General features: G+C 38.5%; 1 protein-coding gene across 2 annotated transcripts in view; it reads right to left on the bottom strand.

Moving 5' to 3' along the window:
* Window positions 1–14106, bottom strand: part of nbas (NBAS subunit of NRZ tethering complex) — a 197495-nt gene that overhangs the window by 120746 nt on the left and 62643 nt on the right. For both annotated transcript variants that reach the window (XR_013971666.1, XM_080882594.1), the window contains exons 32-34: window positions 8277–8389; window positions 5305–5418; window positions 161–274 (exon numbers count right to left, since the gene is read on the bottom strand). Coding sequence is in view for 1 of the 2 variants with exons in the window: in XM_080882594.1 (XP_080738720.1) it covers window positions 161–274; window positions 5305–5418; window positions 8277–8389 (341 nt within the window). In the remaining variant the exon portion in view is untranslated. The remainder of the gene's footprint in view (window positions 1–160; window positions 275–5304; window positions 5419–8276; window positions 8390–14106) is intronic.

The following is a 14106-nucleotide window of genomic DNA, read 5'->3' as shown; positions in this document are numbered from 1 at the left end:
TAATTAACGCCCCCGTCTAAGAGTGATACCAGTTATCAACAATGAGGTAAAACATTTCTCTCATATTTCAGTGGTCATTTTACTTAAATCCTACTTACATATCACATATATTATAGTTTCCCTAAAGCCTCTACTGGTCTGAGCAAAGCTTCACAGTTACCTGCAGCCATGAGGTCCTGACAGTGGATGTACGACGCCTTGAAGTCCAGACATTGCAGAGCTTGCTCTGCAAGCAGGGTCAGCACTTTGCCTTTTCTCATTGCTTCATCTTCCCCTAGGCATGCAAACACAGATATTCATTTAAATGAGTACAAATGGATTTTTTTTTAAAAGTCTTTTGAATTTGTTTTCTTAATCCTGACAAATGTCAACATTCAAAAACTAAACCGCAAATCTCATAAGGCTGCATATTACATAACATTCATGTGGCAGCTCAGGACAACCTTTGATCTGTGTGTAAGCTCTATAAACAAAAGGCAGAGGATGGGACGATCAAAAGAGGCATGGTCAGGAACAACTTCTGAATAAACCTGTGCGCTGAAGATCAAAGAACTGGCGTTGAGATGAAGAAATGTGATGGCACTGAATTGGTCGGTGGCTGTTTGTTTGTGCGTGTGTGCGTGCGTGCATGCGTGTGTGCGTGTGATGACAGAAATGCTGTGTTTACTGTGAAGGGAAAGAGGTGTTTGTCAAATATTTTCAGGGTGACTGGTGAAATGGCATCTTCAAAAGCTGTCAAGACCTCAATATAGACAAGGTTTGTGTATGTGTGTGGCGGCACATCTTTGTTCACCCTGTGCTCTTTTCCACCATTTTTTTTTTCTTTAAATCAAAACATTCCCTGGCATTTATTTCAAGTTGATCTAAAAATCAGACATCTTGGAAATCCAATTGAAACCTTTACCTGTCCTTGATGGTCCAACCAAAGACTCTAATGAAAATGTGCGAAAGAGGACAAATAGGAGCGTGTGTAGTTTAATCTAACCCTACAGTGGATTATAACAATCATCTACCCAAGTCGGAAAAATTTGCTACATTTGGAATATTATAATTAGCGATTACTTCATACATAAACAACGTTTGCACCTCTATGCCATAAAATGAAATGATTCATGGATCACTTTTTTGCAGGGGCAGGAACCGAACCCTAAGGGTTTTTAACCGGCGTGCTGGTGATACCTGCATTAAATATTCACCACAGAGCCCCAGAGCTACGCACCCTTCAAAAGCCTCCCTCCTGCATTTATTTATTTAAAAATTTGTTTATTGCTCTTCTCATCTCCCTTTGCCTCTTTTTTTCCGCCCTTTCTGAAACCACACAGCGAGGGTTTCCTGCTGACAGAATGTGAGCAGCAAAGACACAGAAATGCCACAAGACCAGTTAGCAGGTTTCCTTTAGCTGGTGACAGGCCTCAGAGAGAAACAACAGGACCATGAATCCAAGAGACAGAAGACAAAATAGGGAAGAAGCATGAAAGACTGACTCTTTTTTGTCTGTCTGTCTATCTTATATTCTTAAAAGATGAACAGTAAACACGGGCACAGAGGCAGAGGTAAAGTTTGTGCAGTTTGTGCAGAAAAAGGACATCTTGGTTTTCACTTTTTCAGCATTGGAAAAGTGGGGGTTGGAACTAAAATGGTCAAAGTATACAAGCTTCTACTATTCATGTTTTTTTCTTGTAGTTCTCTTTCAAAAAAAAAAAGAAAAAAAAAAGATTTGAAAGCACTGAAGTCGGCATGTCACATCTTGTGCATAAAATGGATTCCATTACCGTGTTGCCACATTCGCTAAAAATACAGCTCAGCGGTCTGACAAACATGCAGGAGATATGAAAAATACCACAAAAACATAAAGAATTAAATTGCTTTTGGTATTACTGCAAATACACTGCACAAGGATTTTTCGAGTCGAGAGTCTGTAAACGTGGTAATTCCTGAGGAATTTAAACATGACGGGATGAAGGACAGTGTAGAGTCAGACGACTTGAGAGAACGTATAGAGGAAGAGTGAAAATCTTAAGGAAATTAAACCTCTTTGCTGAAACGTAGTACATTAACCTTGTTTGATTTGTGACTGTAGTTTGTTGCTTTAAGTGCTGCGTTTCACATGGAAGGATTTGCAATGTGCACTGAGAATAAACACCATTTCATTTCCCATTTTCTCGCACTTACTGCACATTCATTAGCAGTCAAAGACGTGCTAGGTTATGCAAAATAATTGGACTGAAGTCTGTCCTTTGGCTCAGTCTTTAGGCATAGCTCTTCGACAACTTCAGTTCTACTATTAGTATCATGTGGATAATAGCCAAAGTCTTGCAGATATTACAAATTACAAAACATGAGTCTGACAACTTTGAAGTAAAAAAGACGTCATTAAGATGAATACCCCCTACAAGTTTATGTCAACATTAAAAGACAGATCAATGCTTTTATATTTTGCAAGACTTTCAACCAGCATGAGACAATAAACAGCTTCAAAGAGACTGACTAAGGGGTGCCTAGACAGTAGCTAAGACAGGCACAACAACTGAACATCTTAGAAGGAGAGAAGTTTTAAGTAGAAATCTCAATCTTGCAACTTCCACTTTCACAGGGGGTTTTGCCTGTTGATCCAGGGCTACGATCTATGAGACTGTAGCCTAAAAATGGGTTCATGAGATATAAAAAAATATATATATAGATATAATATATATATATATAAAAAACAACAAAAATTATTAATATAAAAACAGATATATAAAAACAGTTATCTGCAGTTTTCTTTTTGATAAAATGGAGTTCTTTCTTCCTACCATCGCCAAGTGCTTCATCATAAGGTGTCTATTTACTGAGGTTTTCTCTCTAGTATTTTCGGTGTTTTACCTTATACAAGCTTTGAGGTGACTGCTGTTGTGAGCTGGTGCCGTACAAATAAAACTGTGCAAAAATGAATTAAACTGAATGTTCAGGGTTTTGACTATAGCAGAACACCTTCTGTAAGTATCAGGCCACAAACCATTCTGAGCCACTTGGCCTTTTGATTTCATGCACCAAATGAGAAGCATTTCTGTCACCTTAAACCTCCACAACTAGCTGCTTGTCACACTTACATATTCTACTAGGTTTCTGTTTTGACTTAATTGCCCTCCCCATAGTTATAGTTTAGAAAAGGGTGTCATAAACGGATTTTGTCCTGTCATGTATCTTTAACCAATCAGCATATATTAGCAAAATAGTTTCTTTTTTTTAACCCTGTAAAAAAAAAAAAAAAATAAAAAAAAAAATCATAAAAAATAAAAAAACATAAAAAATAAAAAAAATTCATGTTTCATCTTAATTTAGGCATACAGTCAATACTACATTTACCAAAATTCCAATTTCTAAACAAATTTGGCCACGTCTATAAGAAGGTATAAATATTTATGTTAGCTTTTTAGCTGCTATTCACTGAGAATTCTCTGTGATCACACTCTAACTGCAGCCAATTCCAGTATAATGGGATTAAAAAAAAGAGAACAGAGTCTCTGTAGATCAGCTGTCGTGCCAGTCTCATAAACAACTCATTGAACAGTGAATGCACTGTTGAGACTACATTGGAGACAAAATTACCACAAAACAAAATCAAGACTTCTTCAGGTAAACTTAAAACGTATAAATAGGCTGCCTTTCCAAGGCAGCAGCAGGCCTCTTGACAAAGTTTCAAATGCTGACATACACACCTTATGGCCTTGTACAGAATCTGTCTCTTACTGTCAAACTGCATAATGCCTGACAGCAGGAAAAAAGGCAGCTTTGAGAGCTCACAAGGTAAGTCTGTTTGCTCGTTCAGTATACATACAATGCTTTGCAAAACTCTTGAGCAACCCTTCATTTCTTTTTACTTTGCCAGGAAAATGTTGAATAGAAGCAGTGGTTTATTGAAATATACAGACATAGATGTAAATGCAGTATATAAGGCAAAAACAGAGTGTATACAATTCTAACGAGTTTGAAAGTAAATATTTGTTTCGACAACGTCTCTGTTAGACAGATTTATAATTTTTTCTCCAAGCAGTCTTCAGGAATAGTTTTCCAGGCTTCTTAAAGAACACCCAAAGCTCTTTCTTGGCTGTTGGCTGACTTTTGTTTATAATTCCACACTGACCATCAACCTTCAATAATGTTGAGGGCTCTGCTCTAGGTAAGTCGATCCATAACAGATAGTGTTGCATTGTGTTTTTATTGCTTTGTGTTGTTTTTTTAATCCAGGTATTCTTTTACTACAATGGCAGTGTGTTTGGGATCATTGTCATGCTGACAAATAAAGCTGTACTAATCAGATGGTTTCTAGATTTTACTGCACGGTGGATCAAAATCTGACGACACTTTTCAGAATTCCATAAATTGTGAGAACACAGCAGACCCAAACCATGCTAGAGTCTCCACCATGTTTTACAGATGGCTCCAGACACTCACTGTAGTACCTCTCCCCGACATCCTCCCCGCATAACGACTAACTAAAAATGTCAAATTATTATTCATCACTTAATCAAACAGCTGACTTTCATTTCAGTGTCTTTTGTAATTTGGCATACCTCTGATACTCCTCACTTGGTGGGGTGTTTTTGGCCTACCACTCTTCTTTTCTCGTCCACTTGTCCAGTTACCTCAAATTTTCTAATGATCCACGGCACACCACACTGAGCTAGGTCAGGGTTTTGATGAATACTCTTTGGGAATCATCTTATTGGTGAAAGAAGACTATTTTTATACCTGTCAAACTGTGTTATCTTTGACTAAACTAAAGAAATAGCCTAAAGATACAACTTGAAATGGGCTCTTCGCTAAGTTGTCTGTAAAACACTGGTTCATCCTTTGAGGGAGGCACCTTTTTATGCTTCAATGATTAATGGATCACTGTTAAGTGACTTATCAAACAAACAAACAAAAAAAACTTTCCTCTGAAAATGATCAGGTACAAATACTGCACTAAAAATGAGTGAAAAAGCAGCCCATGTCCAAAAAACTAACTCTGAAAGCTCCTCATAAATCATGGAGAACAATTACTCAGGACCACTTAAAAAATACAAAACAATTTTGTTTCATGTTAGCAAAATATAAAGATAGTAGACCTGGCTGAGAACGTTTGCACAGTACTGTGTGTTTGCGTGCTTGCAAGCCATAAGCACACATAAATAAACCTCTTATGAAGATGGATTTTTCTTATGCTGGAAAACTGCCTCGATCTGGTTTATTGAAAATTATAGTCAAACACATTTTAGCTTGATAAAATTTAGAGTTAGAGTGCCTGATCACGTGTGAGTGTGCATGCGTGTCTGCAAGTACCTGAAACTCTGAGGAGTGAGGCCAGATTGAGCAGAGTGGTGGACTGCTTGTAAGCTGTGGAGCAGTGGGCGATGCACTCCTCTACGAGAGACAGACGGTCTGATCGCAGTCGCACTGGAGGGAACACGGAAGACAGCGGGGATGGGTTTCAGACTTGTTTTGCTAATTACTATATTCAATGACCAAGTGATAGGAAATTATGAACAGTGAATGATAAAGCAGCAGATGTCAAGATGTCAAGAAAAATAATATAATGCTGTATAATTCATACGCATGTAGCCCAGCCCTAGTTCAGTGATAGACTGGTGGATACTGCTGACTTATTCTGCATAATTAAATATTATTAAAATTAGGGCGTGGATGTGTCAAAATTTCCATGTATCTAGTCAGTATTAAAATTGTATGTGGTACGTGTTGAATAGTAATTTTAAAAAAAACAGCAAAGTAAGCTTCAAAGAATAACAGATTAATGTAATTCATCCATGTGGGACCAATGACAAATTCAAGTGTCCAAAAAACAAAACAAAACTGTGTTTGTCTTCTCCTATGGGACGATTTTGCCCGGTTATACTGAAAATTGAACACATAGTTAACAAATATGGCAGTAATTGTTGGATGCAGCCACTTCAGAATTTAAAAAACAAAAACAAAAGAAAAAACTATATAACAAACCAAACTTGGACAAAAATATTGTGTGTACTTTAAAACATGAGTATACAGCAGTCATTCACATGCCAGTGCTAAAATATTATCTTTCATAAGGCATTTTGAGTGGTTTTAATATTAAAGGGGTTCTCTGAAGCATCTATCAGACCATGAGATAGTTGAAGCATTTGAAAAAAAAAAAAAAAAGCATGAGGGTGGTCTTAGTTATTTGATTAACTGTAGAACTTTTCAATATGTTGTACATTAGGAAGCATTGTGTTGTAGGTCATAAGAATAATTAGAATATATCCCAAATACGTCCTTTAAATGAATGAGAGTCCTGTGTCTGAATCATTAAGTGTCACAGCCTTGTCCCTGTCACACACACTACCTGTGTGCCACACCACTGTGTAGAGTAGATGGTTAAGCCGCGGAGCCGTGCAGACACATTTCTTTGATTTATGACAGTAGTATTTCATTCCAATGAGTATGACTGTGTAAAAACTGAGACATATTGTGGAAATTGCTCTTATTTTTTTCTTAAGATATCCGAGGCTGTTCATCATCCATTTTGTAAATGGATGGTTCATTAAGTGTGAACGTTTCCAGAATGTACTTCTTTACACTAAAAGAAAGTGAACATTTTTTTTTATTAATGCTGTAATATCACTCGAGATCCAATTGGGCTGCATGTGGCACAGAAACTAAAACAAACTTCATACTCCAAGTATATTATTTACAGTTTAAGTTTGGGATCTCCATGTACTCCAATCTGCGAGAGATTTAGAAACTACAACAAGGCAAGCCTTTGATCTTTCACAATCAGTCTCCAGTCTTAGATATTTCATACTCATTGCATATTGTTTGACATCATTTTTCACTGATAACAACCTGCAGCACATATCATCCGCAGGACAGTAGGGAGTTTGTGCTTTTCAAAAAAACCACCTCAAACATTTTCAGATGCATTTCCATTTTTCTTTAAAGTTGTATTGAAACCCTGAGAAATGCCATCTTTAGAGCCTCTGCAGGCCTCTGTGCACCCTGCTGAGGATCTTTATGGCTTTGAATGACTTTGGGCGAGGCCTAGAGGGAATTGTGGGTAGGGTGGTTTATATGAAGCATCGCCTTAGGCTCTATAGGAGGGCTGCAGGGAACAGCCTAAGATGGATTACCTATGTTCAAATCCTTCCGACTTCATATTTGTGCATGTTTATCTGTGAGAACGGGAACTTAGAGTAGAGCTATTACTTTGAGGAGAAAACAAAACTGTTCTTTTCAGTATGACCTTGATTCAAAGCCATGAATTCAATGTTCCCCTAAGCACTGATATTGACCTAAGACATAATAATTAATGCATGCATGTGTCACAATAAAACAAGATTTTCACATTTTCTTTTACAACAGTTTCTGTTTTTCTCCATTGCAGTGCTTCATTCTTTTTTCCACTGTTTTTCTTTCATATTCTTCCAAAGCTCTGCCCTCTGCCCTTCACGTTAAGCAAGCAGTGAAAAGAAGAAGAGAAGGAAGTAGGGAGCTAGGAAAAAGAAAGAAAACCCCAGAGGTAAGTGATGAATGTAAAGAGAGGAAAGAAGGTGAGAGGGACGGAGAGCAAGAGAGGGAGGGAAGGAACGAGAGACCGTGCAATTTATGGCTCTCTCTGTCACAGTGGTTTTATACTGGCAGCTCGATTTGATGGGGGCAAAGGAGGGAGAGCACGGAGGCCTTGGGGGCAAACAACACCTCGCTGTAAAGGTGAGGCGATGAGGGGCCAAGCTGGTTTATTTTGGTGCCAAGGTTTTCTTTAAAAGGGAGGCAAGCCTGGAACCACAGATGTAGGGTGCCAGAAAAGAACGAAAGCAAGAACATGGAGGTGAATATAGATTGGTCAGCTTTACAGCTGAAGGATAAAACATTGTGTGTGTGTGTGCGTGTGTGTGTGTGTGTGTGTGTGTGTGTGTGTGTGTGTGTGTGTGTGTGTGTGTAAGACAGAGCGCACACGTCCAAACTAAACACTTCATTCCTAATTAGGCCATTGGCCAGATGTTGTTTGCTCAACAGTCGATCCATAAATAACAATATATTTTGATACAGTGACAAGAAACAGCAACATATGGAGGAACGGAGAACGTGACGTGACAGCAGGGAGGGAGACAGGCTGGACAGTGAGCCGAGGCGATGGAGGTGGGGAACGGTGTGCTTTAATCGTCTATGAGAACATTTGAATGTCTAACCATTTGAAACGCACCGACAACACATTCAGATACACACAAAAGCGCACATTTGAAATCTCCCAGCTTCCCAGACAGACAAACGCTTCATGCTACCTTGCAGGGGCAGAATGCTGACGTTGAAGTCTTCCAGCTGGCTGAGGGCGTTGATGAGGTCCAGTTCCTCTTGGATGGATGGAGGACAGTCTGTGATCAGCTGGAGACACCCCCTGATGAAGATAATAAGCAGTTAAAACAGCAGGGAATGACTAATAATTTGTTCCATTGCTACCCAATCATATGACCTTGTGACACAAAGAGGAAGTCTGAATTTTAGGAGTACAGAAACTTAACTTTTCTAAGCACAGAAAGTGAAAATTCAGTGAAAAGCTGATGCACCTAAAAAGTGATGTAGTTACCTTCGGTCCATTTAATCTAACAGCATTGCAGAAAACTATTGCAAAACATAACTTACCGCTTGATAAAATGAGTGGGAAGAACTAAAGGGGCTTTACTTAAATTGGTACACATTTCAGAGCTGTAGAAAAAAAGCGATTATCTAGCCTGAAGTCTGTGAAGTTTCAACATCATGATGAGAAACATGGCGACACTTTTCAAATGGATTTAAATACAAAGTCTAGACTAATTTGACAGATCTACAATAGAACAGTTTTCTCTTGAAACGCGAGCGGCACTCATTACCCTTAATAGGATTATGTAGCACATCATGCCGCATATATAACACTGAATGCGCAAATTGTGTGTGCCTGCAAGTGTATACAGAGCAAAGTAAAATATACCAGCGAGTGAAAGAGGAAGAAAAAAGCAAAATGATTAATTTGCAAATAGCACAAATCCCAGATAAAATTGCAGCTTAAGAGTTCTGACGTCAGCACCAGTTGAGCGGAGACGAGGGAACTTGTCCTTGGGATGTGTGTTCGCTCAAGAGTGTTTTACTCTCGTGGTGGGTAAACAAAGACAACTGACAGAAATGTCTCATAATCCTTGTAAGTGTAATGAGAAATGCAACCTCTACTTCTTAAAAACACACTGACTCAAAACTGTTGAGTAGAGTACACACACACGCGCGCGCGCACACACACACACTCTGGAAAGCACTCCACACGCAGCTCCCCACTCTTTGAGCATGGCTGCTGTTCTTGCCAGGAACAAGAGGTTTGTCCTGGCATGGATGAGAGCAGAGGAAAGGGCTGTGGATGGGCGAATGAGAGACAGAAAGAGGGCATACTGATTATGTACTCGTGCTGTGAAGTATCTCCAGGCGAGCGTGTGTGAGTGTGTTTGTGTATTGACACAGCCTTAGAAAAGACATCAGTGGAAAAAAAAAAATTTTCTATTTCGCTTTCAAGAGTCATGATGTGCTTTGCAGCATGTACACTGTGATTTCCAGATTAACTACTCTGTGCTAAACAGACACACGAGAACACAAGTTTGCAAAGAAGTTATCAATGGAGCACAGCAGCACAGACCTTGCCCTTCATTTGCACCAGAACATCAAACAGAAGTGTACTGACATCCTGGTTTTTTTCCCCATTTATCTTCCAACATTTCTGTGTCATATACACTCAGGTTCTTTCCTACTCACACGAGGACTTGTGAGAGGAGCTTTCACACGTACGACAGAAACAACCAGCAACAAAAAGGATCAAAATCATCCCTGCTGGGCCTACATCTGCCTTATCTCCCTCCTTTCTTTTTCCTCACTAAGATGTTTTAACAACTTAAGCATCAAGTCCTATCAAGACCCTACGAATTGTAGGGTAAAGACCCCACAATCTTAAAGAGACAATCAGGCAATTTCCTATCAGCAGCACTTGGTGAAGGCAGAACTTCCTTTTAACAGGAAGAGGCTTCCAGCAGAACCAGCAGAGCCAGGCTCATGGAGAGGCAGCAATCCCCGCTTAAGGGTTGAGGGGAAAGAGAAGGTAAATGGTGAATGGACTGGCTCCTATACAGCGCTTTTCTACTCAGCATGAGTAGCAACCATTAAAAGTGCTTTATACATCCATACCATTCATACATTCACATCTACTCACACAAGCATTTTTGCTACGCCTTTTTTCTGCATAGGTGATTTCTATCTAACATATATGGCATTCAGACTCCAGCAGCCACCAATCTCCCAATTAGTAGATGACCTGCTCCTGAGCTACAGGAGAAAACACTGGCAGCCACCAGTACAGTTTTACCTAGATACATTAGATCCACTAGCCTAGATGCACCCATGGTATACATTTGAAAATTCTAATTGATTTTCAGAAAAGTTGACCTCTAACCTCGACCCTGAGTTCAAGATCATTGAGATTCAAACTTGTTTCAGTTTTTTAGTAGCTAAACGTATGCCATCAATTTAAAAAAAAAAAAAAAAAACCCAGGTGACTACATTCTTCATTTATCACATTCACAAGATTTTTCAGAAAACTTTACATCTTCATCTGACCTTGATGTCAAGGTTACCGGGACTCAAAATGGTTTGAGATTTTTAGTAGATGGAGTAGAATTTCAAAGTCCTATGTCGCATTGGTCTCGAGTTATCCAATTTAAAAACTCGGGTGTCCACGCTGTCCGCCCGCCCGGCAGGATGACAACAATACCTCATCAGCCTTTTATGGCTGATGAGGTAAAAAGTAAGGAACATACAACGACAAAACACAAAAGTGTCTGCAGACTGGGGACTTCCCATTTAATAAACTTTGATACATCATCAAACTTTGATGTATGCAGACTATAACGTGACAGGTTTCAACTGCCATTCCTCATTTATTTCTTTTCACAGCCAGTCCTTCTTGGCACAGTCATGATAACAGTTGTGGGATCATACAAATACACCTTCTTCTTTGTGTTGTTTTATTCTTGCAATATGAAGCATTTTGAGCTGCATGTTTTCACAAAAATTGCAACATAACTCCATTAAATTAAGCTTATTTAAGTAGTACGACTTAAGGATCATGCTCCAGTAATATGAAAACAAGGAGATGTAATGATTTATGGAGATTAAAGAAATCCTAATTAGAGGATATAAGATTTAGGGAAAAAATTCAACAAGCTATTAGAAGTTACCTCTGGAACAATGACAACGAAGAAGTAACACTTAATGTGTTACAGGAAGCAGTTTATAAGCAGATTGGGAAAAAGAACAACATAGAAAAATAAACACATTTATTAAACAGGAGATGGGAAGCAAAAATACACAGGAAATGGAAATATTAAAGAGAATCTTTCAAAAATGCTAAACTAATATAATTAGTGGATGATAAGGAAAAAGTTTTCACTTTTAAAAGACAAAAGCAGTATGGTAACTGCTCAGACCGTTGAAGCTGGTAATATACGGGCTAAAAAAAAAGCAAAAGAAGCAAGAAATCCTTTCCAAAATAAAGGATTTCTTTACTTTTAACACCCAACACTAACACTTGTTTTTCTTTTTAGTCTGTCCATGCATTTTCTGCTGCTTAGCAGGACAAGATGCCGGTCTGTCACAGAGCCCTTTACACTCACATTCACACCTATGGACAATCTGGAATCACAAATTAACCTAATGCACATGTCTTTGGACCATGGGAGTATCTGGAGAGAACCCTCAATGACACCGGAGAACGCGTCCCTCACAGATAAAAAGCTCCAGCCGGCTGCTGGATTCAAGCCCTAATCTTCTTGCTGTGAGGCACATATTAGAAATGTCATCAAAGTCCTTGTAAGGAAACAGAAAATGATAGTAATAAAAAGTAAACAGTGTTCAAAGGCATTAAAAGCACTCTGAGTAAAGGATGATTTTTTTTTTCCAAATTAAGCCAGCTAATAACAGCTGAATAACTTTCATAAGCCCTGCAAAAAAAGGAGCAGGGATACCCTCAGATGACCACAGTGAGTCCTGCTCATGAAGGCTCACATTTCTTTTGAAGAAGATCAAAAAGTGTTTACCTCAAGCGAAGCTGACCGACCATACTGATCAAATTTAGATCAAACCAGTTTTAAATGTGGCAGGTTAGTGTTAAGTAATGTTTCACTTACTTTGTATTTAGATTACGCAGCCTCAACAGCAAATATTAATGCTAAAAAGCATTCGGGTCACTATGATGGTCACTTAGTGGAAATATTGTACTCAGCCCTAACATGGTGTCTAACCAGATATTTACTCTGGATGGATATGCCTTTCAATGTACATATTAAACAAATATGTAGGACGTCTTTCCTGCAATTACGTAATATCCAATTCATTCACCTTTTTACAGTCCCTGTGTGTTCAGACACCATTCTCTGTTTAATCAATAGTTAATATTATTCTTCCACACTACTTTGTCCTGTCTCCCTCCCTTCACCCTGACCTTCCCCGTCTCTTTGTGTTAAAAGTGAGTTTTTCCTCCCCACTTTCGCCAAGTGCTTGCTTATAAGGGGCTGTCTGATTGTTGGGGTTTTCTCTCAATTATTCTTGAGTCTTTACCTTACAAATATAAAGCACTCTGAGGTGGCTATCGCTGTGGTTTAGTGCTATATAAATAAAATATATATAAATAAAACTGAAATAAAGAAGATTTTAAAAACAAAAAACTAATTCAGTCTATAGACTCGGGGTCTCCTTCGTAAAAGTTGTCCGAAAAACTGCATCACTTAGCCGTCTGCACCCTGATCGGCTCAAGTTACCATGGTGACTGTGCCCTTCTAAACTGCTCGTTGCTCTGCCAATGCTAGCAGCTAAATTTCTTTGTTGTTTTATCACTGCAAAGGATACCCTTTTTTATATTTTGCATAATTACAAATATTTATTTTATATATATGTAAATTCATTCATGTACTAATCTGTTTTATCATGTTTGTTCTTTTCTTTCTTTATCTTTCTGTGTGTTTATTCCCAGAAAATTATGATGCAAAGATTTTTATCGGTTTCAGGGGATCCCCATGTTATTTTAAGTCGAGTCTCTTTGTCCTTCTGCCCGTTGCTACTGACCACACTTGTTTAGGGCAAAGTCAGGTGTAGTTTGTTTAACTGTCCTAGTGCGTGTCTTATTTAGCACACAGGGTAAAATGTGTGTCTGTGGAACAGTTATTTTAATCTAAAGGACACAGTCTGACCATTAGTTGGTGGGCAGCCAGTATGTGTGGACTATTAATTTCAAAGCACCACAGACATTTAACACACCATGTTTTATCCAACACCCTCACCCAAATAACGCACACGTGCACAGATTTACATGCACACACAGTGGAAGTGTTACAATTGATGGTGATGTCCAAACGTGTGGAGGGGGGTCTTTGTATTAGTTCCTATAAATGAATGACGACCCAATTACTGTCCCAATTCCCCACTAGGAACAGACGGCAAGGTTAGACACCCACCGGCCCCCCTCTGAGATCAGAGGCCAGCAACACACACACATGCACATACATACACTGCTGTAAAAAGTATTGGGCCCTTGCTAATTTATTAGGTTTTTGCACTTAAACGTTTGAGATCATCAATCAGTTTTAATATTGGAGAAATATAGCCTGTTTAAATAAAAACTGTTTTTTTAAAGGATAATTTGAATTATTTATTAATTGAGAAAATGCTAATTTCCCCATAAAAATAATAACTGGTTGTTTTCGTATATCTTTTTTCCCTACACATGAAATCATCATTTAAATGCATCTTCTATTTACTCGAGTTATATTTGTCTAATTTTACTTGTTTGAGGATCCAAAGCGTGCAAGAGTGACAAATAAGCTAAAACCTAAGAAATCATTAGGGGACAAAAACTCATGGCACTGTGTATACAGTTCATGTAGTAGGTGAAAAATTATAATGAGACACCATTATTTTGTTCCTGGTCATAAGTGCCATAGAAGTGCAATAACATTCACCTACCTACACAGAAGCAAACATTGTGTCAAATAAACACTTCTTCTTTTTGGTAGTTACTGTACAAGTTTTGAAATTAATTTACCTTAATAC

This window comes from Rhamphochromis sp. 'chilingali' (genome assembly GCF_963969265.1).
Source record: "Rhamphochromis sp. 'chilingali' genome assembly, chromosome: 5".
Taxonomy (NCBI): Eukaryota; Metazoa; Chordata; class Actinopteri; order Cichliformes; family Cichlidae; genus Rhamphochromis; species Rhamphochromis sp. 'chilingali'.
Note: the sequence above shows the minus strand (reverse complement) of the source record. Positions and strands in the feature narration are given on the sequence as shown.